The sequence below is a fragment of the Astatotilapia calliptera genome, chromosome 17, assembly GCF_964374335.1.
Source record: "Astatotilapia calliptera chromosome 17, fAstCal68.1, whole genome shotgun sequence".
Taxonomy (NCBI): Eukaryota; Metazoa; Chordata; class Actinopteri; order Cichliformes; family Cichlidae; genus Astatotilapia; species Astatotilapia calliptera.
The window spans coordinates 13,636,447-13,662,589 of record NC_137438.1 but is presented as its reverse complement, the minus strand read 5'-3'; the positions used below and the strand labels follow the sequence as shown (position 1 = coordinate 13,662,589).

At 40.8% G+C, this 26,143-nt stretch overlaps 1 protein-coding gene across 8 annotated transcripts in view; it reads left to right on the top strand.

Moving 5' to 3' along the window:
* The window catches only part of LOC113008965 (tensin-3-like), a 56,908-nt gene extending 43,127 nt beyond the window's left edge, over positions 1-13,781 (top strand). For all 8 annotated transcript variants that reach the window (XM_080292107.1, XM_026146949.2, XM_026146948.2 and 5 more), the window contains 11 exons: positions 6,343-6,490; positions 7,056-7,489; positions 9,212-9,295; positions 9,443-9,571; positions 9,810-9,905; positions 10,138-10,215; positions 11,286-11,363; positions 11,456-11,624; positions 11,720-11,788; positions 12,590-12,619; positions 12,984-13,781. In XM_080292107.1, coding sequence (XP_080148233.1) covers positions 6,343-6,490; positions 7,056-7,489; positions 9,212-9,295; positions 9,443-9,571; positions 9,810-9,905; positions 10,138-10,215; positions 11,286-11,363; positions 11,456-11,624; positions 11,720-11,788; positions 12,590-12,619; positions 12,984-13,125 — 1,457 coding nt within the window. In that variant the 3' untranslated portion in view covers positions 13,126-13,781. The remainder of the gene's footprint in view (positions 1-6,342; positions 6,491-7,055; positions 7,490-9,211; positions 9,296-9,442; positions 9,572-9,809; positions 9,906-10,137; positions 10,216-11,285; positions 11,364-11,455; positions 11,625-11,719; positions 11,789-12,589; positions 12,620-12,983) is intronic.
* Positions 13,782-26,143: the final 12,362 nt, after the last annotated feature.

Genomic DNA, 26,143 nt, shown 5'->3' with positions numbered 1-26,143 from the left:
GAATGGTGATTTTAGTCAGAAGTATACTTGATTATTGATTGATTAATGTATTTAGCAAATTAGCAAAAGACCATTTTTCACCTGAACATGAGTAAGGATGACACAAGGAATCTGATTAAATCATTAGTTCCAGCAAATAACTGAGACTTCTAGCTGCCATTGATAGTAATGACTCTTGTTTACTGTGAGCGGAAACATGAACCAGTGTGAACCACAGGTTGCTGAGAGTGGAGGTTGGCTCAGCAGTTTGGATTTGACAAAGATTTTGTTGCTTTTTCTGTTTCAAATGAAGAAATGACTATCCTTCCCAAAACATCATCTTCTTCTTTTAACCCACACTATTAACATAAGTTGATGTCTTACATGCCAACACTTTTTTTTCTTTCTTTTTTTTTTGAGCATCAAATTTTCATCATTTTACTTAAACCACCAGAGTGTATAGTATCTGGCAAACCTGGATGGTTACACTGTCCATTTAGTTTGTTGTGGAGTATATTTGACTCTAGACTTCATTGGCAACATTCAGTCCATTAATTTATACATTTTTTTCTATTGTATGTCTATGTCTGCCTTTATTTGGATGATAGCTGTGATCTTCCTGGACTTGGATGAAAGCTGTCTATCAAAATTCAGTGGACAGATGTTTCACACATAATTCCTTTCAGCTCCTCTTTCCTGGAGTTATGTTTCTTTCTGCTTTACCTTCTTCCAAGCTTCTTTAGACTGGCAAGATTCATTGTATTGTACATTTATAAATATCATCTTCCTGCATCTTTTGCACTCAAGCAGCCTCCTGCCTACACACTCTGTTACAGTTAGCACTAAGCTTGCTCTTGTTATACCTTCTGCACCTGTGATTTAGCTTATGTTTATTTATTCAGTAGATGCTTCAAGTGAATCCATGTTGAATGAGACACAATCCAAATAAAAATGTGTTCATGCACTTCAGTCTATCTGGAAAGATAAATGCAGATTAACTCACCTTTGTTGCTTGGAAATTGTGCTCTGGGTTCTGTAGTTTCGGTGTATCCAGTCTGTTTGTATGTAATTATACATAAGGTTATATCCTATGATTTGACTAATAGAATAATACAGTTGGTCTAAGGTGTTATATTTTTGTATCTTTAAAACAACTGAGGAGATTCACCAAAGCCCAGTACTACATGAACAAGCTTTATTTTGAACTGAGAATCATTCAAACATGAACAAAGCAAAGAATCAGTAAGCGGAGAATTTTATTCTTAAGAGCATATATATATATATATATATATATATACACACACACAGTGGGGCAAAAAAGTATTTAGTCAGCCACCGATTGTGCAAGTTCCCCCACTTAAAATGATGACAGAGGTCAGTAATTTGCACCAGAGGTACACTTCAACTGTGAGAGACAGAATGTGAAAGAAAAATCCATGAATTCACATGGTAGGATTTGTAAAGAATTTATTCGTAAATTAGGGTGGAAAATAAGTATTTGGTCACCTCAAACAAGGAAAATCTCTGGCTCTCACAGACCTGTAACGTCTTCTGTAAGAAGCTTTTCTGTCCCCCACTCGTTACCTGTATGAATGGCACCTGTTTGAACTCATCATCTGTATAAAAGACACCTGTCCACAGCCTCAAACAGTCAGACTCCAAACTCCGCCATGGCCAAGACCAAAGAGCTTTCGAAGGACACCAGGAAAAGTATTGTAGACCTGCACCAGACTGGGAAGAGTGAATCTACAATAGGCAAGCAGCTTGGTGTGAAAAAATCAACTGTGGGAGCAATCATCAGAAAATGGAAGACATACAAGACCACTGATAATCTCCCTCGATCTGGGGCTCCACGCAAGATCTCATCCCGTGGGGTCAAAATGATCATGAGAACGGTGAGCAAAGATCCCAGAACCACACGGGGGGACCTGGTGAATGACCTGCAGAGAGCTGGGACCAAAGTAACAAAGGTCACCATCAGTAACACACTACAACGGCAGGGAATCAAATCCCACAGTGCCAGACGTGTTCCGCTGCTGAAGCCAGTGCATGTCCAGGCCCGTCTGAAGTTTGCCAGAGAGCACATGGATGATACAGCAGAGGATTGGGAGAATGTCATGTGGTCAGATGAAACCAAAGTAGAACTTTTTGGTATAAACTCAACTCGTCGTGTTTGGAGGAAGAAGAATACTGAGTTGCATCCCAAGAACACCATACCTACTGTGAAGCATGGGGGTGGAAACATCATGCTATGGGGCTGTTTTTCTGCCAAGGGGACAGGACGACTGATCCGTGTTAAGGACAGAATGAATGGGGCCATGTATCGTGAGATTTTGAGCCAAAACCTCCTTCCATCAGTGAGAACTTTGAAGATGAAACGAGGCTGGGTCTTCCAACATGACAATGATCCAAAACACACCGCCCGGGCAACAAAGGAGTGGCTCCGTAAGAAGCATTTGAAAGTCCTGGAGTGGCCTAGCCAGTCTCCAGACCTCAACCCCATAGAAAATCTGTGGCGGGAGTTGAAAGTCCGTGTTGCTCGGCGACAGCCCCAAAACATCACTGCTCTCGAGAAGATCTGCATGGAGGAATGGGCCAAAATACCAGCTACTGTGTGTGCAAACCTGGTAAAGACCTATAGTAAACGTTTGACCTCTGTTATTGCCAACAAAGGTTATGTTACAAAGTATTGAGTTGTATTTTTGTTATTGACCAAATACTTATTTTCCACCCTGATTTACGAATAAATTCTTTACAAATCCTACCATGTGGATTCATGGATTTTTTTTTTTCACATTCTGTCTCTCACAGTTGAAGTGTACCTCTGGTGCAAATTACTGACCTCTGTCATCATTTTAAGTGGGGGAACTTGCACAATCGGTGGCTTTTTTGCTCCACTGTATATATATGCTCTTAAAGATACATGTCCTGTCCTGCAATGCAGTCTTATAAGAAACTTGTAAAGAAATATATTGCATGAAAAATCAGTTTTCTATTTTCATGCGTAGCACAGGTTGGGTTTTTTTCATCTTTAATTTGTACCTTCCTGAAAGTGTGTAGCTATGGATACTGTGTAGCATAGCTGCTGCCAGTGAAAGGTGTAAAGCAGGCTGTGGATTCAGTCACAGAGCAGAATCTAAGGTCAGAGGTCAGGTTGGGGTCAGCTGGTGTTGCCACACGTATGGCTGTTCTGTAATTAAGCAAACATGCTGGGATGAGGGGAGATGAGCCACAGATGTGAAAAATCACGGTGAAGATAATCGACCGTGGGAACGGTGGGGAGATGAGAATTGGCTGCATTCCTGGAATCATCCCCAGAGAGGAATATAGACAGTGACTGTGGGAATGGCTGCTGCTCTCTCTTCAGTGTGTTCCCCGTAAGAGACAACGACACCAACACAGCCCGGGATTATCTTTGCTTTCTGAACTGCACATTATCGCTTATGTGTGTACATGTGCGTGTGTGTTTGTGTGCGCCTGGTTTTATTTATGTAACTTTTTGTGCACTGAGCTCTTGACCTTTAACCTTCGAGAGTTCAATTTGAGTGTCAACTGTTACTGTTTGGTGTATCGGATACTGTGTGGGAATGTGGTGTTTGTCAATAAGTACATTTCTTTACATATTTATCCATCTCATATTTCTGATACTGCACCACATTTCAGTGATTGGTGTCGCACTTATTCCTCTACAAAAACTGATTCACAGAAGATTGTTTCTTAATTTTCAGGCAACATACCAACTATTTCATGGTGTTAGGTTTTCAGGAAGAAGGGTTCACTGTTTTTCCTTCATTCTTTTAATTTTTCAAAAATAATTTAGATATTTAAATTCTTAGTTGTGCTGAACAATTAATTTGAAGAGGTCCCTTTTGACTCTAAGTATCTGATGTGGGTGCTTTTGCAATAAGTAATGATATTATAACACTAATCTATTATTTTTTTTTGCATGAACTACTTTTATCTTTAACTTTTATTAGTATATTTTCTGGACTGTGATGCACTTTTCCTTGTAACATAAAATAGCATCTTTGCATATGCAAGAACCCATTTGTTTTCTCTAAGACCTGCAGACAAATAGCTGTGATGAATAAGCATTCAGATATGACTCTGTAAAAGTCACTCTGCAACACAAACAAAAGCCCTTCAAAACTCTGTAAGAAAAGGAAGCCGTTTTAGCCGAAGCACAGGTAGCTGTACCTAGCTTCTATTCAAATTTTGTTATTTGTCAGACGCGTTTAGAAATTCAGTCACCAACTGACCAGAGAAGTGCCAGTTCAAGTGGCACCAGTTTCTAGTTTAAAGCATACAAAATAAACTTTTTGATATGTTTGAAAGGAGCCATTACCACAGCAGCTGCCATTATATTGACACTTTACATTTAAACTTTAGGACATTTGTTATGCCATACAGAGTGTTGGCACTGTAAAAATGTATGTGAACATTAAGCTGTGGGAAATTCATAGCATCATGGCAAGAAGCCATAGCATTTCACTAGTGGCTGATGAAAAATACGCTCATTATTTGCTATATTACTCCTGGATTTAATTTAGAAATGTTCCTTTATACCACTATGTTTTTTGTTTGTTTTTGTTTTTTTTGTTGATATGCACCAGAATCCAGACACGGTTAGTTAATAATAACAGGACTTGTCACCCAGAGAGTTGATATTGTCTTTTAGGTAACCTTAGGAATTTAAGGACAGAGAACATGTAAGCTAGTTAACTTTAAGTTTTACTCTTTAAACTGTTGCACAGTTTATTCTGTCACACACACACACGGTGTACTTTACACACTGGGCCTTATTTGTAACAAATTCTTTGAATTCATTAACTCACTGTCAGCATGTAGGATTATATAATCCACTTGAGATGATGCCGCTTGTCCAGTATGATCACAAACAAAGCTCAGTCAAAATGCCTCCATCTACCAGTACTTGAATGGAGAGAACGAGCGGAAGAGAGGAAGGGGGAGGTGGGGGGGGGGGGGGGCAGCCAGCCAAACAAGGAGCTCTTTATAGTGACTGACTATTTTCTCGGTGACTCATCGTAGTTCACAGTCCTGTCTGCAGTCTGAGGAAGCCTGCCCTCATGTTTGCTGAATGACACACTGCATGATCAGAATGCCCAGTGTGGATGTTTGGAGTGACCCCCATCTCTCCTGGAACACACACACAGACACACACACACTGTCAGTTCACAGAAATGTACTTTCTTGGCAGACTGGCTCCGATAACCTCTCCCTAACTCTCTTCTGTATGTGCGATTTGAGTTTTAACTGAATGTTAGTCCCGATGGTTACACAGAATTTTTTCTTAAACAGAGCTTAAAAAATGGTCAGTTTGGTAAAGTCAGCACTACCGAAACATCAGCCATGTATCCTTTACTTTTAGCTCTTTTACGTAGCAACTTAATTAAAAACAGAAGCCATGTGGGCCTGTTATGTTTTCCTCATTTTCTGTGATAGTCTGGCCATTTAGCAATCCAAGGTGATAGTCCATCCCAGCAGTACTGAGCAATTGCTAATTCACATTATCGATAGTCAACCAAGAAAAACCACAAGTTTGACCTTACCTACATCTTTAGCACAACAACTATAGACTGGAACATTTACAAATACAGTATGTATCTTGGCCAAACTGTTGTGAACTACAACCTCAGCTGTGTGCATGTGTCTGTGCAACAACGTGATTGGCTCATATATTTTTGTAGTTCAGCTGTTAATTGGTTGTCTTGGGCGAAGAAAAGGAGAGTCAGCTTTCTCTTTATCAATGCAGAATTCTCCCAGAGATTTCTAACTGGGATTTGTTGAGTGTCCAACAAAATAACCAAGTGCTGTTCATACCTTCTGTTTGCAAAAGGCAGCCAATCAGAATAAAGTTGGCTTAAAGGTTGTGTGATCTTAATATACGGTACTGTGTGACGTGAGGTGCGCAAGATTCAGTTTAGGACAAACAAAAATTATTTTGGATCATGAATCATGCAAAGCTAGTCTACTAGAGTCCAAGAATAAAATATAACAACGGAAATCTACACAATCTAAACAAGTCTCCATAAAAGGTGAGAACAAATAAATAAATAAATAAATAAATAAATAATAAATACTTTAATATACTTTAAAGAATTATTCCTTATATGAACAGTTTCTGTCAAACCTCAACAGGTGTGTTTCAACTCTCAGTCTATAATCCAAACAAAGGTAGGGTCCCAAACAAAAGCTTAAACAAGCACCAGTTAGCAGTGATTTTGTGGGCTAGTTTCTGGAACTACGTCGAACCCTCGTATGTTTTTTTTTTTTTTTTTTTTTGGACACTAAACACAGTAGAATAGCAGTTGCTTCATTTTGTATTCCTTTTTTTTTTTCCAGATTCCCGGAGTTTCCTGGACAGCATGAACCACGGCAGCAGCTCCACAGAGGGAGAGATATTCAGATCAGACGTTCCTGCTTCCTGTCAGAGGATCTTTGGCTCCATGTGCTCAGTGTCATCGGGCAGCCACCTCCCACACGCAGACAGGTACACAGACACTTCCATACCCATACTCACCGGGTATGTTTCCAACGAGCAGTTTTGAATGACCATATGAATGCTGGGTAGAATCATTTCTGAAGTTTTACAGCTGCAAATGCTGTAAGTCTCCATTCCTACCACACCCCAAAAGCACAAAGGTGTTCTTTTGAGTTCAGATCTGGTCCAGCCACAGAAGCACATTTTCATGCTCAAGGAACCAGTTTAGGATGAATGAAAATAGCCAATATAACATGATGCACATAGTCAATAACGATACATGCTAAATGTAAACAAACTGTGTGTGGCTTTTGAGACATGATTGATTGGTTGATAAGAAGCCTAAATTCGCATATCTGCAAAGGGTGGGTTGACAGCATTTTAAAGGCTGTGGCTTAAGAACAGGATGTCACTCCAGATCATAGGCCTGTGAAGGCAGAAGCCAATACTTTTGGCAATATAGTGTATGTTGGCTGTAACACTTCACACTGATGCACTGCCTGACCTTGTGTTTTTCTTTTGTCTTTTTTACGTGTATGCTTTAAATTCCACATCATAACCTTCTCTCCCACAGCTCCACTCCTCCTCCAGTGTGGCACGACCATACTTCAAACTCCCTGAACTCCCCGTATCCTTCCCAGCCATCACCTCCTCTATCTCTCAACTCTCCCAATGCCCACAGTTCTCCTCATGGGCCCGCAGGGGCCCACAGGGGGAGGGACAGCACAGACTTGTCCTCATTATTGTTGGGGAATGGTGGCCTGGAGGAGAGCCTGCTGGAGGCAATGGAGGGCCTTGGTAGTTTTAACCTGTTTGGAGAGGAGGGCCTTGCTCCACTGTTGCCTGAGAAAAGAAGGGGAGGTGAAGGGGGAGAGCTTAGCTCCCGCTCCCCTTCACTGAGTGGATATTCTAGCCCTCGTAGTGGAAGCAGTCTCAGCATCCCTTTCTCATCTTCCATGACCCCTGACCCCTTAAGAGGAATCAGTGGGGCCTCGTCACCTGGAGCAGGTAAACAGTCCCACATAGATTCTCTGAATGTGTCACTGATAATTTATTTTCTCTGATCCTGACATGAACATTTCAAACTATAAAGATAGCTTTGTAAAACTCACCACCCCAAACCCAGTCTTACTATTAACAACTTTTTGAACCAGAACCACACAAATGCAGCAAGCATCCTAAACTGAAGATGACTTTCATTTCCTTGACCAGATACATCAGACTGTGCACTACACCAATTGGCTTTCTTGAACTGTCCTTGTCAAATCAAACATCCAAAGCTATCCTTTTGGTTTATTGAGCTGGGGTTGTTACAGGATATGGTAAAAACAGGAGAGATTTATATTACAAAGTTGATCCAGTGGGACATTTTATGCTTCCACCTCAGGATTGAAGGTGGATTCTAATATCAAAAGAATCTTTGTTTACATTAAAGTAAAACAGAAAATGCTTCACTGAGTTGACAACAATTAAAGGAGAAAAAAGGCTAAATGCACACATCAGGGAAAGCACCAAATAACAACAGTCACTTCAAGGTGCTTTATATTGTAAGGCAAAGACCCTACAAATAATAGAGAGAAAATCCAACAATAAGATGACTCGCTTTGTGCAAGCACTTGGTGACGATGGGAAGGAAAAACTCCCTTTTAACAGGAAGAAACCTCCAGCAGAACCAGGGCTCAAGGAGGAGTGGCTATCTGCTATGACCACTTGGAGGTGAGAGAAGAGAGACAGAACAAAACCAATGCTTTGGAAGAGAACCAGAGGTTAATAATAACTAATAAATGAATGCAGAGAGGATTGTAAACACATAGTGGGTGAGAAAGGTAGTGAAGAAGAAACACTTCTGCATTAAGGAAAAGCCCCTGGTAGCCTACAGCTATTGCAGTGTAACTAAGAGAGGATTCAGGGTCATCTGATCCAGCTCTGACTATATGTTTTATCAAAAAGGAAGCTGGTTCCACAGCAGAGCGGCCTAAAAGCTGAAGGCTCCGCCTCCCATTCTTCTTTTAAATGTCATAGGAACAGAGGGAGCAACAGTAATAGTGATCCAGACGTCTGAGAGCAGTCTGTGCTCTGTTGGGGTGATGTTGTGGTACTATGAGGTCTTTAAGATAAGATGGGCACTTCTCCTCATTTACAATGAGAAGTGTTTTTCGAAAGCTCAAATATGTCAAAACAGGCATCACTAAATTGAACAGCTAGCTAATTAAGGTGTAAGAGTGTTTGAAATGTAATAACAAAGAGCCCAAAATATATATGTATAATACATGTATAATGTAAAGCTGTTTTCAGAGTCAAATCTGGAAGACAGAATTTGTTTCATAATGATATCCCATTACTATCTGTCCAGCATAGTCACTCAGTTCAGGGAGAAAAAGCTGAGTCACTCACAGGTCTTTTGCCTTTTCAATCCAATTAGCTAATTTCATGTTCTATATTATAATATGTTAAAATGATCAAGGCTCTTTAGGAACATGATTCAAACGTGACCACATGTTGGCTGTTAACTTACCGTTGGTCACTAGTTAGGTTTTGTTATAGAAAGAGTAAGAGCAATCTTAATCTAAGTTGCAAAGTGGTGGCACCAAAAATCACGAATCAGGCTAACTGAAGATATTTTTGTCTGTGTGGCTACACGATGTGCTCACCCTTTAACTGTGAGTCTGGTCATATTTGGCTCAAAGTTGGTGTGAAACCTAACAGAGAGCTTTAACCTGTGTCTTGCAGACTCTGGCAGTAAGCAGGACACTGTGAAGTTTGTTCAGGACACTTCCAAGTTCTGGTACAAGCCCGACATTTCCAGAGACCAAGGTAAATATTGGTCTTGGACCACAGTGGTTAATGGCCACTTGTGAGAAGATAATACACCCTCGTGCAAAGGTTTCCTCTATGTACAATGCAGACTGAGTCTAACTTTAGCTTATCTCTGCTTCCTCCTTCTGTTGACCTACTGAACAGCCATCGCGGTGCTGAAGGACAAAGAGCCGGGTTCGTTCATTGTCAGAGACAGCCATTCATTTCGTGGCGCATACGGTTTGGCCATGAAGGTGGCTACACCTCCTCCAACAGTGATACAGAGCAAAAAAGGTGGGTTGAATGCCATGTTCTGCATACACAAACTTTCTGTGAGCTGCCAAGAGAGCACTGCAAAAATGATATTTAAAGGTGCAAACCTCAGCACTGTGAGTCAGCTAAATGGGAGTGTGCTTCCTAGTATTTTGGACTTTTATCACTATTTTAATTTACAGTTCATGTTAATTAAATATTAACCTTTGATGTAATTTATAGATATGAATAAACTAAGCCATGAGGCCATGTTTTGCAGGAGGAGATCTGTCTAATGAGCTGGTGAGACACTTCCTGATAGAGTGCACACAGAAAGGTGTTCGGCTTAAAGGATGCCCCAATGAGCCTTACTTTGGTGAGAAACATTTCACACGCTATGATCCAGATTAAATACCCAAGTAAAACATAACAGCCTTGACCTGATCAAAGTCTAACGACAGCTAGGAGAGCAGCATGCTTCCTCATAGCTGTTTATAGTCCATCCCAGGTCATAACAGACAAGCACCATGCTGCCCCCTACTGGTCATAACACTGGAGTGCAGCTGACTCATCTCAATAGTCATACGCATGATGATTTTTGTTGACAGGAAGTCTCACAGCGCTGGTGTGTCAACACTCCATCACGCCACTGGCTCTGCCCTGTAAACTCATTCTGCCTGACAAAGGTAACGAAATATAAATTTATATCACAGAATGGGAACACAAGTGGAGCAGGGAATCGATTACCTCAGTCAGTTAAGCACAGGATATTACAAAAGGGGCACTGCAATGAAGATGCTTTAAATACAGTACTGTGCAAAACTCCCTGAGCGTTTTCAGAGCAAGTTTTTTCTATCATAAAAAGTCACTGCTTTTCCTAAATGTTTTCATTCTTTGTTTGACATCTGTATATGAAAAAGGACTTCACAAAACAGTGCAGTAAATACCTAAATACATTTCCAAATGGAGTGTAGCACAAAGAAAAATGCTTTGATACATTTTGCTGAAGAACTCATGGGCCATATCTCACACCATTACATTTCTCTCCACACTTTGCTTGGATGGAGCTGAATCTGCTTACATTTATTTCCATCTATATTTTCTTATATATTCATTTTGTTTACTTTTTCCAAAATATGCAAGACAAATATTTTCAAATTAGTTCCTGGTCTTTGAAAGTCACTCGGATTTCCAAATCATTTTATCTGGAACACGCTTGTCATAGTTATTAGGAACTGAATTTTATGAGTAGGTTTTACGTCGTTTGCAAACAGCAAGACTTTCCAAAAGGAAAACAACAACCAATTGTTGTTTTCCTTTTTGTATATTTTTGTACAGTTATGGTTACAGATTCTCCCAGCGTGTCAGTACGCTTGTATTTTTAGGGATTCATTTACACCAAACCTACCCTGAATCAACTCCATCAGTCAAGGCTGACTGTGGCCCAAAGAAAACTGGATGGGCCACAATTGGGCTAAAGAATGTTGCCATGTACAGTCTTTGTATGCTCTTTCCAACGTCTCGACATGTGACTACGATATATTCAAAAAGCCCAAACTGAGAAAAATACTTCAGTTAGATGGTTTATCCCCACGCTTCTGAATATTCACAAACTTTTACACTACCATGTACTAGAGATGAAGCAGGAGTTACGTACCTCGTGTCTGCTTGGTTACAAATGCAGTTTGTTTTGTTAACGCACTGGTGTAATTTGTGAGTTTTTTCAAGAGAGCTCATCACTATCTTGTGTTTGCAGATCCACTAGAGGAGCTGAATGACTCCTCTACACAGACAGCAACGAACTCAGCAGCTGAGCTTCTCAAACAAGGAGCAGGTATGACATTTTAAATTAATCTGTGCACACAGAATATTCATTTATTATCAGCAGAAGCTTGTCAGACTTGTTCTTTCTTTGTGCCGTTGTAGCGTGCAATGTGTGGTACCTGGGCTCCGTAGAGCTGGAATCTCTCACGGGCCACCAGGCGGTCCAGAAGGCGACCACAGTCACGCTCTCCATGGATCCGCCACCTCCCTCCACTGTCGTACATTTCAAAGTCTCAGCGCAGGGAATCACACTCACTGACAACCAGCGGAAGTGAGCATTTTTTGCACCTGCAGGCCAAACATACACAAACACACACCGATAAGAAATCTGATGTGTTCACACAGACTCTTTGTTTGACTCTGCAGGTTGTTCTTCAGGAGACACTACGCTGTCAACACTGTCATATTCTGCTCTCTGGACCCGCAGGGCAGGAAGTGAGTACTGGACACGGATAACAAAAATACAGCTTTGCACACACTTCAAGGCATCTGTGTAACAAAACAAAGAGAGGTTTCTCCAGGTTCAGTCTGTACTCATGAAGTAGGCGTCTGATACTTACAGGACTATGGCTGAAACATGGCTTTCAAACTGTGAAACAAAAGCTTCTTGGGTCACTGTTAACATCCCTTCATGACCCACTTTAAAGGCATTGTGTGAGAAACATAGGATGCTAACTGCTACTAAAGACAACATGAACAGAAAGTGTGCTTTGGAATAACACAACTAGTATAATTCCGCCATGGTAGCAGCATGGATATCAGTGCATATCCACATATGCATTTCCATAAACTGCATATATAAGATGGATATAACTTCCAAGTCGAAAATGTCTCTCAAAATGATTGAAGAAAAATACGATTTGTTATTTAATTCAGTAAGCCTAATAGTCCAACGTTACGGCGGATGGATGCATGGGAAGAATGTGTATTTTCCAAAACAGGAAACAAATTTTTAAGAATTCACAGAGTTTAAAGAATCAAAACAGACTCTGGCCAATGTTTACAGGAAAATGAGTACAAAAAAGTGAACAGGTTATATTACTGAAGAATGGGAGACGTTTCATGGAAAAGTGGTGAAAAACACATCCTCAGTTTGTACCTAAAATGTCCTTTTTCGCATCAATGAGACTTTCATTTCATTCATCAGGGTTACCTTATCTAAACTCAACTCACTGAACATATTGTGTCAAAAACTGACACAAGTGTCATGATTTTAATTTCTTCTGTCCCAAACAGGTGGACACGAGACAGCGGCTCCACTGCAAAGTAAGTCAGCTTTAGAAAGGGTCTTCTCGTGCATGTTGTCAGTTAATCAGAGTGTGCATTAGAAAAATCATATGAATTTCTTTTGTAAATGTACTAAAGCTGATTAAACTGTAGAGCTGGTTCTATATCAATATTAATATCGATCAATATCAGTGGTACTCATTTTTGAAAATCCAGTTGTTTTGTTTAATCTTTGAACTATTGCTAAAAATGTCAAACAAATGGAGTCTTACTGTACTTTGGTGAGGACCACAGCTCGTTTCCATCTAATCCATGTTTGGCGTTAAGTCTCTGTTCTGAGAGGTGAAAAGTTTCCCTGCTGTTGTGTAAATTTCTCTTGTGTGTCTCTCTCGTTTTCTTCCAGGATCTTTGGATTTGTTGCCAGAAAATCTCAGAGTGAGACTGAAAACGTGTGCCATCTGTTTGCTGAGCACGACCCTGAGCAGCCTGCGAGCGCCATTGTCAACTTTGTCTCGAAGGTCATGATCGGGTCGCACAAGAAGTAGCGAGAAAGAGACTTGAGCAGTGGAGTAAAGAACTTGGACTTATAGGAATCCTGCCCAAAAGGCATATAAATATGAAAAACTTTGAACCCTTACACTCCAGCGCTTTCAGCTCCTATTCCTACCTGCGGAGTACATTTGTCTTTTGCACTGCAGGATGCTAGCACCAGAGGGAGCCAAAAGTATGAAAGTCAGTTCACATTTTGGCTATTTTCTTGAAATTTTATTTTGAAACTTATTCTAAACACACTTATGACATTGATCTTGCTTGTGGCAGACAGTGAAAACTGCCCATTGTAACACACTTATTTCAAATCAAGGAATATTAGATAGTCCACACACAAACACATATTCTAAACACAATTTCAATTCTGATTTTTCTGTGTTTTACTTGTAAAAAGAGTCAAAACAGGTTTCATCATCAGCTTTTGTAAACTAATTGTTATGTTCAGTGAAACCAACAATATTTTAGCATGACAGGCAATATTTTGGTTTCCCTGTACTTAAGATGAATCATTTATGTCATGTTTATGTATTGGTTGAGATATTTATCCATTTTAAAGATGTGTCATTGTCTTTATTTTCCCAAAATATATTTGTCATATATTTTTTGTATATTAACACATATTGTACATTAGCATTAAAGGAAGTGAACTTAAGAATTTATGGAGTTTTCTTGCAAATTGTGGAAAAATACTTTGTAATGTTTTACACAGTGAGCTATTACATATACAGTTGTTCATGTGTCTTTTATTGATCCGGTTTGTGTGCAGTTATTATGCCCTAAATTTTCTCTTTGGATCTTTTGATGAATGTCGATGAATCTCTGATGTATTGTTACTGTTTCCATGTTACAAAATGGTTTTTTCCATTCAATTACTGGAGCATGTCAAAGATTAACTTTTGTTTGTTTCTGTCGCTCTGATGTAAAGCCAGAAATCGAGTGTACCGTTTCAGTCCACCGCAGCTTAACAGTTTGATCCTGAGAGCAGACACGTGTCCCTTGACAGTTTTATCTGCCCATTCAAACTCTGCCCAATCAGACATGCAGAGCTACCCGGTGTAGTGACCCCTTATGATTAAGCAAGCTGAAAGTAACTTCAGATCAACTGATCTCAGTGTCATCACATTGGCTCACTCATTTAGGTCACAGTATTTAAGCTCCTGTAGCCTGTCTACATTTATGTATCTGCAAGCCGTTTTGCAACCCACCTTCCCCTCAGATCCTTCTTTCTAGCTCCATCTGAGTTAATCACTGTCATCCCTGTGCTGGTTTCCTCATGAGAGAAGTCTTAGATCAGAGCCATACTGCAAAATTAAAATCACTGTAGGTGGAAGTGATTTAAATGGGGACTGGAAACTGGAGAAGGTGGAGTGGTAAATTGACTGATTCTTACACACTGCTTTTGTACTCATGAGCACTCAAAGCGCTTTATTTATAGAACTTGCCTCATTCACACCAGCACTTGTTTCTGTGCTTTTTCTATCTAACATTCACACTGTGATGGATGCATCAGGGAGCAGCTTGGGGTTAGTATCGTGCCCAAGGATATTTGACATGCAGACCGGAGCAGGAAGGATTTGAACCAACCTTCAAATTAGCAGATGACCTTTTCTACCTTCTGAGCTACAGCTGCCCGAGTCTGGATGAGTGTCAGAAATGTATAAAAGAATGGAAATGCCATTCTTCTTTAACTATATTGTTATTGACTAAAATTTCTTTTCTTTTTTTTTTCTTTTTTAGCAAAAACTAGTTAACTGTGATTATTATTTTGAAGTTCCTTTCAAAATTAATTCCATGTCCTTCCTTTTCTGAATTTTACAATATGATAAAATCCCACAAGAGCTTCCTCTTCCTCTCATTCTTAGGAGCAATAATAATGTTCCCTCTGCTTGGTTTAATCAAGTTTTAATTTGGTTTTTAACACTTTGAGAATGATTGAGTGACTGATCAGAAACAGTTGCGCAGTAAAAAACTATTAAATAAGGTGATTTAAATGCCATTCACTATTTATTAATATTTCTACTAAGCCTCCTTATGGATGAGTTGAGCGCATAGATGAATATATTTGACCGTTGTTATAAAAAAAGGAAGAGCAATTTTTCATTGATGTATGTAACCCGAATTAGTTTAATTTACTTATTTAACTAGAAAGAGTGTGTTTGGTGTATATAATGTGAAAAACGATGTTCAGTAATTTTGGGTGAGGATTTTAAAAACCATTGTGTAGTTTGCAGCATTGTCAACAGATGGTAGCAGTCAGTCGCCATATCTTATACTGAATCCAGAACTCTCAAGTATTGCTTAATTTTCTGATGTTTCTTGGTTTCGTTTTCCTGACTGCACTCGTTTTCATATTAGAATACTGCAGACCAAACTGAGCAGGTCCACAAATGCGCGAGGAACCACCCTCTTGAAAACCAGCCGATGCCAGTGTGTGTCCAAGCTTGTGTCTCAAGAGGATGAGGAGTATCTTTGGGACACTTGTCATAAAAGGGTGCTTTACATGCCTGTTAGGTCTCAGGGGGCCTCATAGATTGACTGATGTCTGTCTGTGTCTGTGTGTCGCGCCTTGCTTTAGGAGGCCAGATCATCAGATACCAGCTCTGAATCGGGCTCTATTCAAGTTCTTGCTCAGTGGGGAGTGCTGAGGAACTGGAAGTGGGACACGCTGCCATCCTGCAGTCCTGCCTGGCTTGGAGGGACAGCATGGAGGGTGGGGGTGGGGGGTTGGGGTAGTTATGGTGTGTGTGTGTGTTGGGGTGGGGGTAGTTGCTGGTGGTGGATGACCTCACCATTACGGGAAACTTTCCCACAGCCTGAACACAAAGAAGGCCGTCAAAAGGTAAAAAGGATGAGAAAGAATAGAAATTTAACACAGTGTGTAAAAAAGGAGGCTGTGTCGAAGGGGGACTCGTGTTCCCTTTTCAGCAATTCAGAGATTTGGAGGCTTGATAGAGGCTCTGCTTTCACTCTGACAGGCCTGACATAGACTCTGCTCACAGCAGCGACCCTCAACCCGGCTCTCATTCCCTCTTTGCTGAGTCACCTGCCGCCATTTTGTTTCCCAGCTGGACATCTTCTTGCACTTCCTGTTGCACTTCCTGTCAGACAGCCCGCCGGCACCTGGTCGCACGGTGGTTTTCACAGTAGCCACCACCGCCGCCGCCGCCGCTACTGGACGACACCACATTCCTGGCATTGCTCGCCCCGAATGGTGTTTGGAAATCCAAAGACCAGCTTCCGTTGGGGAATGCCACCCTCACAGAGTCCCTCTCAGCCTCTGATCCCCAGCCTCGTCTCACTTTATTTGAGTTAGCTATTTAAAGCCCATGCTAAGTGTGCTGCTGGCTGCACAGGGAAGCAAACACACGCTCCATCTCGCACGGTAAAACCACACCACAAATAATCCCTCTCCTATTTTTATTTTGAGCAGGGCTGAAGGGATATAGCCTGCAGGGATGACTGGAAAGATGGGCTGATTTTGTTTATGTGTCATTTCATGATCATCCCTGGCTGATTAGACGGTATATAATAACAGCTAATTACAGGGGGAAAAAGTCAAGTAACCAACATGACTAAATATTTAAATATTGACTTTTTTTATTTTTGTTTTTTATCTGACAGCTATGGTAACATGTTGAATAGAGATATTGTATAAGGAACACATTCAACTTAGAAATGTACAACATTGGCTTACTAAATTTTCTGATAATTCAAATGTAGAATTATATTTAGAAACTTGTCTTTAATCAGTTTGAGGAATCAAGCATTAGGCATTTTTAGTGTCCAGGTTTTACTAACAGTTCCTGCAACTGAGGACAAACAACCCGGCTGTAAATGTAAAACATTGCTAGCACTGACTCTCAACTGTCTGAGGCATCCCCACACTGTGTAGATGTAGAGAGTAAATGATGAAGCAGAAATTAAAACTAGTATCTTTTATAGGATGTTAGGATCCTTATACTGGTAACATGAGCACAAAGCATTCCTTATTCAGGTTTTTGGCAGCGTAAGTGGTACAGTGAGCTGAAGACCACCAGAAGAAGCTTGCTGTAAGGTTACTGGCGTCTTGCATGCATATAAGGAAGACAGTCTTGTTGTAATGTTTTAGTGTGTATCTTAAAACAACATCCACAGTCAGTGTGAAACCCAGTAACCTTGACCTATGATTTGCCACTTAAGCACTTTTTAAACATGACCTTCAGTATTTCACTATTTTTTTGCAGTATTTTCCACTGTTGTCTTTTCTCACTCCACAGCTGATGACTTCTTACTATGGGAAATACTCCATAAGGATTCAACAGTTCAGCTGCCTGGAGCTGCATGAGGCTGCACATTCGGTAGCAGTAAATTCAGGAGGCAACCTGGCATCGCTCTGACTTTTTACATGTAAGTTAGCAGGTTAAAGGAAGGCTGAAACAATTGTGTCTCACATTTTTTTACACCTCTAAACTACTAGAGACGTTACGGTCTGAAGCACATACTGGAAATGTCAAACCAGGTCATTGGAACTGCATATTGTTTATTCAGTGGCTTACTGGCAATGCACCCTTTGCATTCCCATTTGATGAACACAGAACATGAATGCATCATAGATTTATGACTCTGAGACATCCAGGCGGCAGTATTTTGTGTGTGTGTGGCACACTTTCACAGATTTCACACAACCATGTCTCATGAGCCACACACACACACACACACACACACACACACACACACACACACACACACACACACACACACACACACACACAAAGTGATACATCCACTTGCACAACAATCAAGGTTTGTGGCCTACGTGAGCTCCGGCACATGCTGAGAAAACAGGGCCTTTATGGCTGTCCTCCTCATTGCATTGTCTCCAGTATAACTGATTGAAACACTGTTTCACACACATACACAGGCACGCAAGCACACACAAAAGGTTTGGTACTTGGGTATCAGCGTCAGTCTTAATGAACCTGTCTCCAGGGGGCGGGGCTAGGGTAATGTCCCACACAAAGAGCTCCCGCTGGGCTGCTGAGCCAACCAGAGGCCAACAGATTAACTTGCATTACATCAGCATCTCCACAATACGCCTAATGAGGGAGGGATTATGTCCATATGCCTGACTGTGTAAATGTGTGTGTCGGCTCTCCTGGCACTATTGCATCACTAATTAAATGCGATGACTCACTTTTGCTGATTCAGTGTCCATTCAGCTGTGCAAATTTAAGAAGCACACACAGATGTATATTTTAACATACAGACTGTGTGCCCCTGAAGCTCTGCTGTGCTGGAGTCTGCATACGATAATATACAAAATATACGAAAATCACTTTGGGCTCTTGGCGAGCGTAGCGTTAGCATGCTGTCTTTGCTTGGCGCTTGCAAAGAGCTGAAGTTGTGTTAGCAGCATCATGCAGTTGTTTCTGTCCTTGATGCAGTTTTCACTTTACCGTCAGGCCCTTGTACTTTTGTGTATTAAAATTAAAATATTTTTCATATCTGCACTGAAGATTCTGCCACTAATTTCCTCCTCCAGCAGAAGAACTGAAATCAGCTGATTGTAGCACACAGGATCGATAGCCAAGCAGATTAACAATTCTAAGGAATGTGACTACGATTGCCATGCCTATTTGTTACTGTACTTAAAAAGAGGTATATGTTCTATACTTTAGGCATTTATTTTTCTGGCAACTTTTAACTTGTATTCCTTAAATTTTAACACAATCATCTGTGCTTGCTATTGCTTACACTTTCATAACAAACTTGCTATTTTAGGTTTGCATATAAGGGAAGTTTTTGTTTCATGTCACTGCATGCCTTCCAGCCCTCAAACTGAATTCAGCTAAAAGAAGGGACAATAACAAAGACAATCCTGTTGATGTAGCCATCATTGGTACTTATCGCACATACCAAGATGATGTGCTGTACTATACTCTGGGGTTAAAGTGTGCCGGAATGATCTGGAATGTTATTTTTGGTGCAGGTGTCCAGAACTTTTATTGTGGTAATTTAGTAGCTACTTAGCATTGGAGAAGACGAGCGAGCATAAAGGGAAGAACCTTTCTTTTTAAATGACAGGTCATTTTAAATGCAATATTTCTAACAGCTCAAAACATATCAGCAAACACACAAACTGTTTCTGTGTAGTTTGTTGCAAAGTGTATCTATTAGCTAAAGATGCAGCTTCTATGTTTCCCAGGGAGACAAGAATGTGAGATAACTTAGACATCGAGAACTATGTAACAAAGACAGGACAGGAGAAGAAGAAGAACTAAAAAAAGAGATAGTTATTTTTAAAGGTAAGGATCCCTTAGTGATATTTGATAAACTGAAAAATTAAAGCTTGTGATGAAGTCTGCTGTAGAGGACTATGGTGGCCTGCTGCAGAGTGAATGTGGTGTTCAAAATGAACGGCAGGAGACATCTATTTAAATTTAAGTTAATAAAGCAGATGAGATTCACTCGCTAAATTCCACCTGGATGAGAGCCATGATAACATCAGCTCATGTCCTCCTCAGCCTTCTGTCACCACTTCATACATACTACCTGCTCAACATGAGCTGATGTTGAAATACCTCTTATCATAATTTTGGAGTTTGGAGTTTTTTCCAAACAACAAACAAACAAACAAAATAAAACAAATATTTCATAGATACTTGAATAGATTATGTTTAAGTATGTTTTCACTACTTCCACACAAATGAAAAAAGGATGTGTTTGGTGACAAGCACCAGGTTCTGTTTGCAGATTTCATTTGTTTATCTAGCATATTTCATTACACATTAAATGTGCATTAAACATAATCTGCCCATCATTACAAGATATTAAGAAATCTATGTAGCTCTATAAGAGAATAAAAAAAATAATAAAACGAAACTTTACAAAGAAATCTAATGCAAGTATAAATACAAATATACATACAACACAAACACACACATTTATTACCAGGAGATTAAAAAGATTCTGAGTCTGTTTTTGAATGTAGTCAGTTTGTGCTCAGTGCTTAGTGAGAGCATTACAAAGTAATCTAAGTATTTATAAAAAAAAAATATATATATATATATATATATAATTCTCTGTTGAACTGGGAGTCAGTGAAGTGACTTCAATTCTGGGGGTATTATGTTCAAATGTCTGTGTACATGTCCGGACTCTGGCAGCATTCTGAGCAAGCTGAAGTCGTCCTGATGACAATTCGGATAATGTGGCAAATAAAAAGTTGCAGTAGTCTAACCTGCTTAAGTGATAGAAGGAAATCCTGGTAATCTTATTAATATGATTATCAAAACTGATATTTATAATTATTGATAATTATTATTATTGCAGGGCATTTACATTATAGGGCAGCACGGTGGCACGGTGGTTAGCACTGTTGCCGCACAGCAAGAAGGTCCTCAGTTCAATTCCAACATCAGGCCGGGGTCTTTCTGTGTGGAGTTTGCATGTTCTCCCTGTGTTTGCGTGGGTTCTCTCCGGGTACTCCGGCTTCCTCCCACCGTCCAAAGACATGCAGCTTGTGGGGATAGGTTAATTGATTAATCCAAATTGTCACTAGGTGTGAATGTGCAAGTGAATGTGAGTGTGAATGGTTGTCTGTCCCTGTGTGTTAGCCCTGCGACAGACTGGCGACCTGTCCAGGGTGTACCCTGCCTCTCGCTCTATGACAGCTGGGATAGGCTCCAGCGCCCCCCGCGACCCTGAAAAGGATAAGCGAATGGATGGATGGATGGATTTACATTATATTATAAAGTGCATGGAAAAAACTGTTACTAGTATTTGGCAGTATATAAATACATTTGAACTGAACTGAGATCATTGACTAAAATGATGCCAAGGTGCCTGACCTGCTAGCTGTGTTTTAGAGAAATAGATGATGATAAATTATAAATATGGACACATTTTCTATCTCTGACTTTCTGAACCTGGACCAGTATTTATGTCTTGTCTTTGTTCAGTTCTAGAAAGACATCCAGCTGTTAATGTCAAGCAGTGGAGCTCATTAGTTTGTACACCATCAGAGAAAAATATGTACAGCTATGTATCATCTGCATAGGAATGGGAGGACATTATTATCTTTATTATAGTACCAAGCAAGAGTGTGTAGAGGTTAAAAAGAGCAGAGCTGAGGAGAAACGACCCTTCGGGAACCCCTGATTAAATTTGTATTTCTGCAGATGCAAAGTACTAATTAAAACATAACAAATTCTGCACTTAAGGCATGATGAGAACTAATCAAGAACCTGACTTAGTTCCCTGACAGACTGTTTTTGTTGGCCTGCCTATGCAATTACAGGCTAAGTCTATCCTTAACCTCGGACAGACATGTGAAATCACAGATTACAGAAACTTGGTGGCAACTTTTCTGATCATCTGTGTTTCTTGTTTTGTCACTATTTTTTGTGAGTAAATTGCTATGCTAACTGTTAGAAATTGTGGACAACATTTCAAAAATACGATGGTAAAGTGCAAATTGCATACAGGACAGAACCGTTATTGTTAAAACAAATTTGTAAGCGTCTGCACAAATAGTATGCAAATACAAAGCTAGCAAAGAACCCACAATGATGTATGCAGACGCTAGCTCAGCAGCCAGAGCCTGACTTTACTGATCTTATCTGACCCTGTACATGTTTCTATGGTGGAATCAATGTGGCGATTTCACTGAAGGGATTTGTGTGGGACTGAATCCTATGATTTATATTGTTATCTGTAATTATGAGACAATGTGTTTCAGGACATTTTATGTAATAATGAGAAAGAAATGTAATGAGTAGTGTAACAAATTACTTTATCTAACAGTAATTAATGTGCAGCATTACTTTTAAGAAGCATAACCAGTAATTTGTAATACATTACTTTTTTTGAGTCATGATCCCTACACTACTGGCACTATAGCAGCCATATGTGACACAGGAAAAGTATGGAAAGATAAACATGTGTGTAGTCTGATACTTGCATTAGGTTGGAGTGTTTCCTAAAATCACTCTTTAAATTAAAACACCCACACTTGCATCCACACCTGTGGTCAATTTAGAATCACCACTTCACCTACTGTAACAAGCCTGTCTTTGGACATTGAAACACCTAAGGAAACCCACAGAAAAGCACAGTTTGACAAGAAGATTTGAACCCAGAACCTTCTTGCTGTGACACTAACTATTGCTTCACAACTGTAATTTTAAATTAAAATAACAAACAAACAAACTGTTTTCAAATTAGGCTTCGCAGGACTGTGAGTAATTACAACGGTTGTTTAAAATGAGTCAAGCCAGATCTTCAGCTGATGTTATTCTCGTCATTTCACTTTGTTAACCTCTGTAAGCCATCCAGTGTTACAGGAAGATGAGTCACCAAAACACTACAAATAATCAAATACTGAGAATTACCAAATGTACTCCTGAAATGGCTAATTTGTGTCAGAAAGTCTTATCAGAGGCTTCTGGATTAGAGCTCATCTAACCTACCTGGAACAGCTAATCATGTCAGAAAGAACTGATGAAATCTCTTTTCTCTTTACTGAACTTGAGCCTTCAGCTTGAGCCCAGCCAGTGTCAGCTGTCAGACGTTTTGTCCCCCAGTGCTATTTGGCCCTCCTCCTTCAGACTCTGCTATGATGTAATGCTGCAGTGGGGGCTTTTAGAGGTGGAAGGCACATGGGCTGTGTAACAATGATGCCTGAACCCTTGACCTCCTTGTCGTGACCCTCTAACACTGAATCAGCTGGTAGGTGGAGCTTCTTCTCAGCAGACCATCCCTAATATGGCAACTAGCCTGCTGTTAGCATTAGCATGCGCTTGACCTCAAGGCCAGAAGGTTGAGGGAAGACCCTCAGCCAACACTTCCTTTCCTGAGTCCTCACATGACTGCATACAGTCAGCTGCATTTCCACATAAAACAGGAAACAAAACAGAAAAACAGGTAACTTGATGCACATTCACTCATGTGAACTCACACATTTAGTCAGCCACAAATTCAGGAACACATGCACACATAGGCAATCCCACCCAGGTAGAGTTACCTTTAACATAAACATCTACACCCAAAGAAAACAACACTTCCTCTCAGGGACACATTCCTGTATCCTGAGCTGTGCCACTGATAAGCGTCCTGTGTGAAGCAGATCATGGGCTGAGTTTGGGCTAATTCAGCACCTGGGAAACCGTTCGCTCTGGTCCTCCACCCCTGTCTAAGTCCTTCTTTGGGAACAATCCCAGCCTTGTGCAACTCCCAACAACGTCAGTGACACTCTACACTGCACCATTGCCACTAATTGTTAGCTCACAATGCTTCCTGGTATTGTATTCAACAATGCCCACTCTGAATAGAGAGTCTAACCTACTTGTATTGTTGCTAATTAGTTTCTTGAGAGGAGTAGAAAATGGGGAGAGAAAGGCAGCGAGAAGATGTTGGTAATGGACTGCAGTTTCATTGGAGTTGCCAGTAAATAGAGTTGACAAAAGGCTTTGTGGGGTCGAGGGGCGAGGGTCGGAGGTGAAAAAGAAGAGGCGCACCTGCGCTCTCCACGGGTCGACAATGAGCTTATTCAGCTGTTCTGCCCAGCAGGACGATGGAGGGCAGAGGTATTGGCTGAGCACCGAACAGACTACTAAACAAACACAGGGTTAAAAGACAGAAAGAGTGATAAGAGGAGTGAAAAGACTGTCCTCTTACCTCGTAAAGTAAGGTAACTATGAATAAATGGGCTTAATTTCAAAACAATATCCTGATGCCTTTTTAAAGACAATGGAACAGAGAAGAGGCAGGTAGATGACAAGCAAAGGAAGTTGAAAAAGAGCACAAACTATAACTAACGTCATGCAGGTGTATGTCTGCCAGTCAATCAAGTTGCAGTTTACATCTAGTCTGTCGAGGTTCCTATAAAACATCCTTCACACACAAGTTCAGAAGGGCAGGTCTCTGCAGTCACGACAAAGTCAAGGGGAGCATGAAAGGTAACTGAAAACAGTTCATTCTAAGTTTTTTGAGTTACATTATTGAATAATGATCAGATCATGATGTTATTATGAAACTGACCCTTGACCTTTTTGACAGAAAAAAATATCACCATTTCATTCTTCATGTTTGTTGAAATTTATGATAAATTTTGTGAATTTACTCATGAATTCTTGAGCAAATGCTAAAAATGTGAGTAAAGTGGTCACATACTTCACCCTTTAACCTTTTACGATCAAATTCAGATTCAGAGCAGTTCATCCTGGACGATTGTGTTATTGAAAATGAGATCGAAGAAAATCTGCAAATGTAATGCTTATAGAAACTACAAAGAAAAAGCACAGAGGACAAAAACTGAGGAACTCAAAGAAGAATGACAAAGTCAAAATGAGGGGAAAGAATTAAAACAAGGAAAAAAGACACAAAGAAGAAAAGGGCGGGATATGAAGTCAGCGGTGTTGAGTGTTTTTAAAAAAACCTGTTACTTTACAGCAGGGCGATGTCGTCTGCGAAGTCCAAGTCGGTGAGATTATGCGCTTTATGTCAGGGGACACCGATGCCATCTTGGTCAATTGATTGTCGCATGATGAAGTCAATTACCAACAGGAAAAGGAAAGGGGATAGCACGCATCCCTGTTGAACACCAGTATTGAGCTCGAAGAAATCCGTGCAGCCGCCATCCATACGGACGCAGCAGCGGGAGTTGGAGTAGAGACCACAAAAGACGTCTACAAAGTGCAGGGGGACTCCATAGTGACGTAGGATAGCCCACAGAGTTGGCCGGTGGATGCTGTCAAAAGCCTTCTTGAAGTCAATGAAATTAATAGAAATTTTCCTTTGGTATTCCAATGTTTGTTCAATGATCATGCGGAGGGTGAGGATTTGCTCAACGCATGACCGGCCACTCCAAAAGCCAACCTGCTCTTCTCGCAATCATTCGTCCACTGCGTGTCGTAGCTGATTCAAAAGAACGAGGCTAAGCACTTTTCCAGGTACCGACAGCAGCGTAATGCCCCGCCAATTGTTACAGTCTCACAAATCGCCTGTCTTTGGAAGTTTGATAATGATGCCTTTTGTCCAATCATCGGGTACACGCGATGTTAAACAACATGTGTTTAGGAGTCTTGTAAGGGCGGCTTCCAACTGGGCTTCAGCATTTCAGGGAGGGTCTCATCCAGGCCAGCTGCCTTTCCACTCCTGAGGAGTCGGATCGCTGTTTTTACTTCGGCAATGCTGATTTGTCTGATATCGACAGGGAGAAGGTCAATGGAGGGTGCCAGGTCTTCGGCCTCGAACAGGTGGAGTGGCTCGGGTTGGTTCAGAGTATTCGGCCCAGCGTTGGTCTTGCTCAGCTGTAGTAAGGAGGACTCATCCATTTTTGTCTTGAATTGGGACGCCGCGGCCACCATGAGCCCCTGTTAGATCTCGTACAATGCGATATAAGGTTTGGGCATTGTTCCAATCGGCTGCTTCTTGGTCTTCCATGCCTTTAGTTTTCATCCACTTGTCATGCCGGCAGCTGCGTTTGACCTGTGCCAGCCATGGCCCTCTCACACTGCAGGAGTATGCGGATTGGAGGCCACCTGGTCCTGAAGCGACTTTGCCAAAAGACCCCGATCGATAAGGTCCCACCTTGTTGGCGACCAATCTTCGATTCTGTGGCACCGACAACAGCCTCCTTTAGCTCATCCCAGAGGGTAGCTGAATTTTTGTTGTTTCCTTCCTTTCCTTCCTTGGTGAGGAGCTGGAAGTGGTTTCTCAATTCGAGTTGAAATTCCGCTGCCATATTTGCTCTTCTGTTGGAGTATATACTTGAAGAACTGTGACTTTCACATGCCCAGCTTGGAAACGAGCCAAGATTAGGCGGTCTGAGATGGTCTTCCAGCCCAGCAACAACGTTGTTGCACATCACTAGAGAACAAAGCCCACAAAGCGCACATGGTCTCGGGGGATGGCCAGGGTAGAGCACCATATTTCCATTGCTTACCATCTTCTCACTTCATGTCCACCGCATTTCAGAGATGCCCAAGATGTCCATCTGGTTTGAGTCAAATTCATGTAGAAGCTGGCCCACTT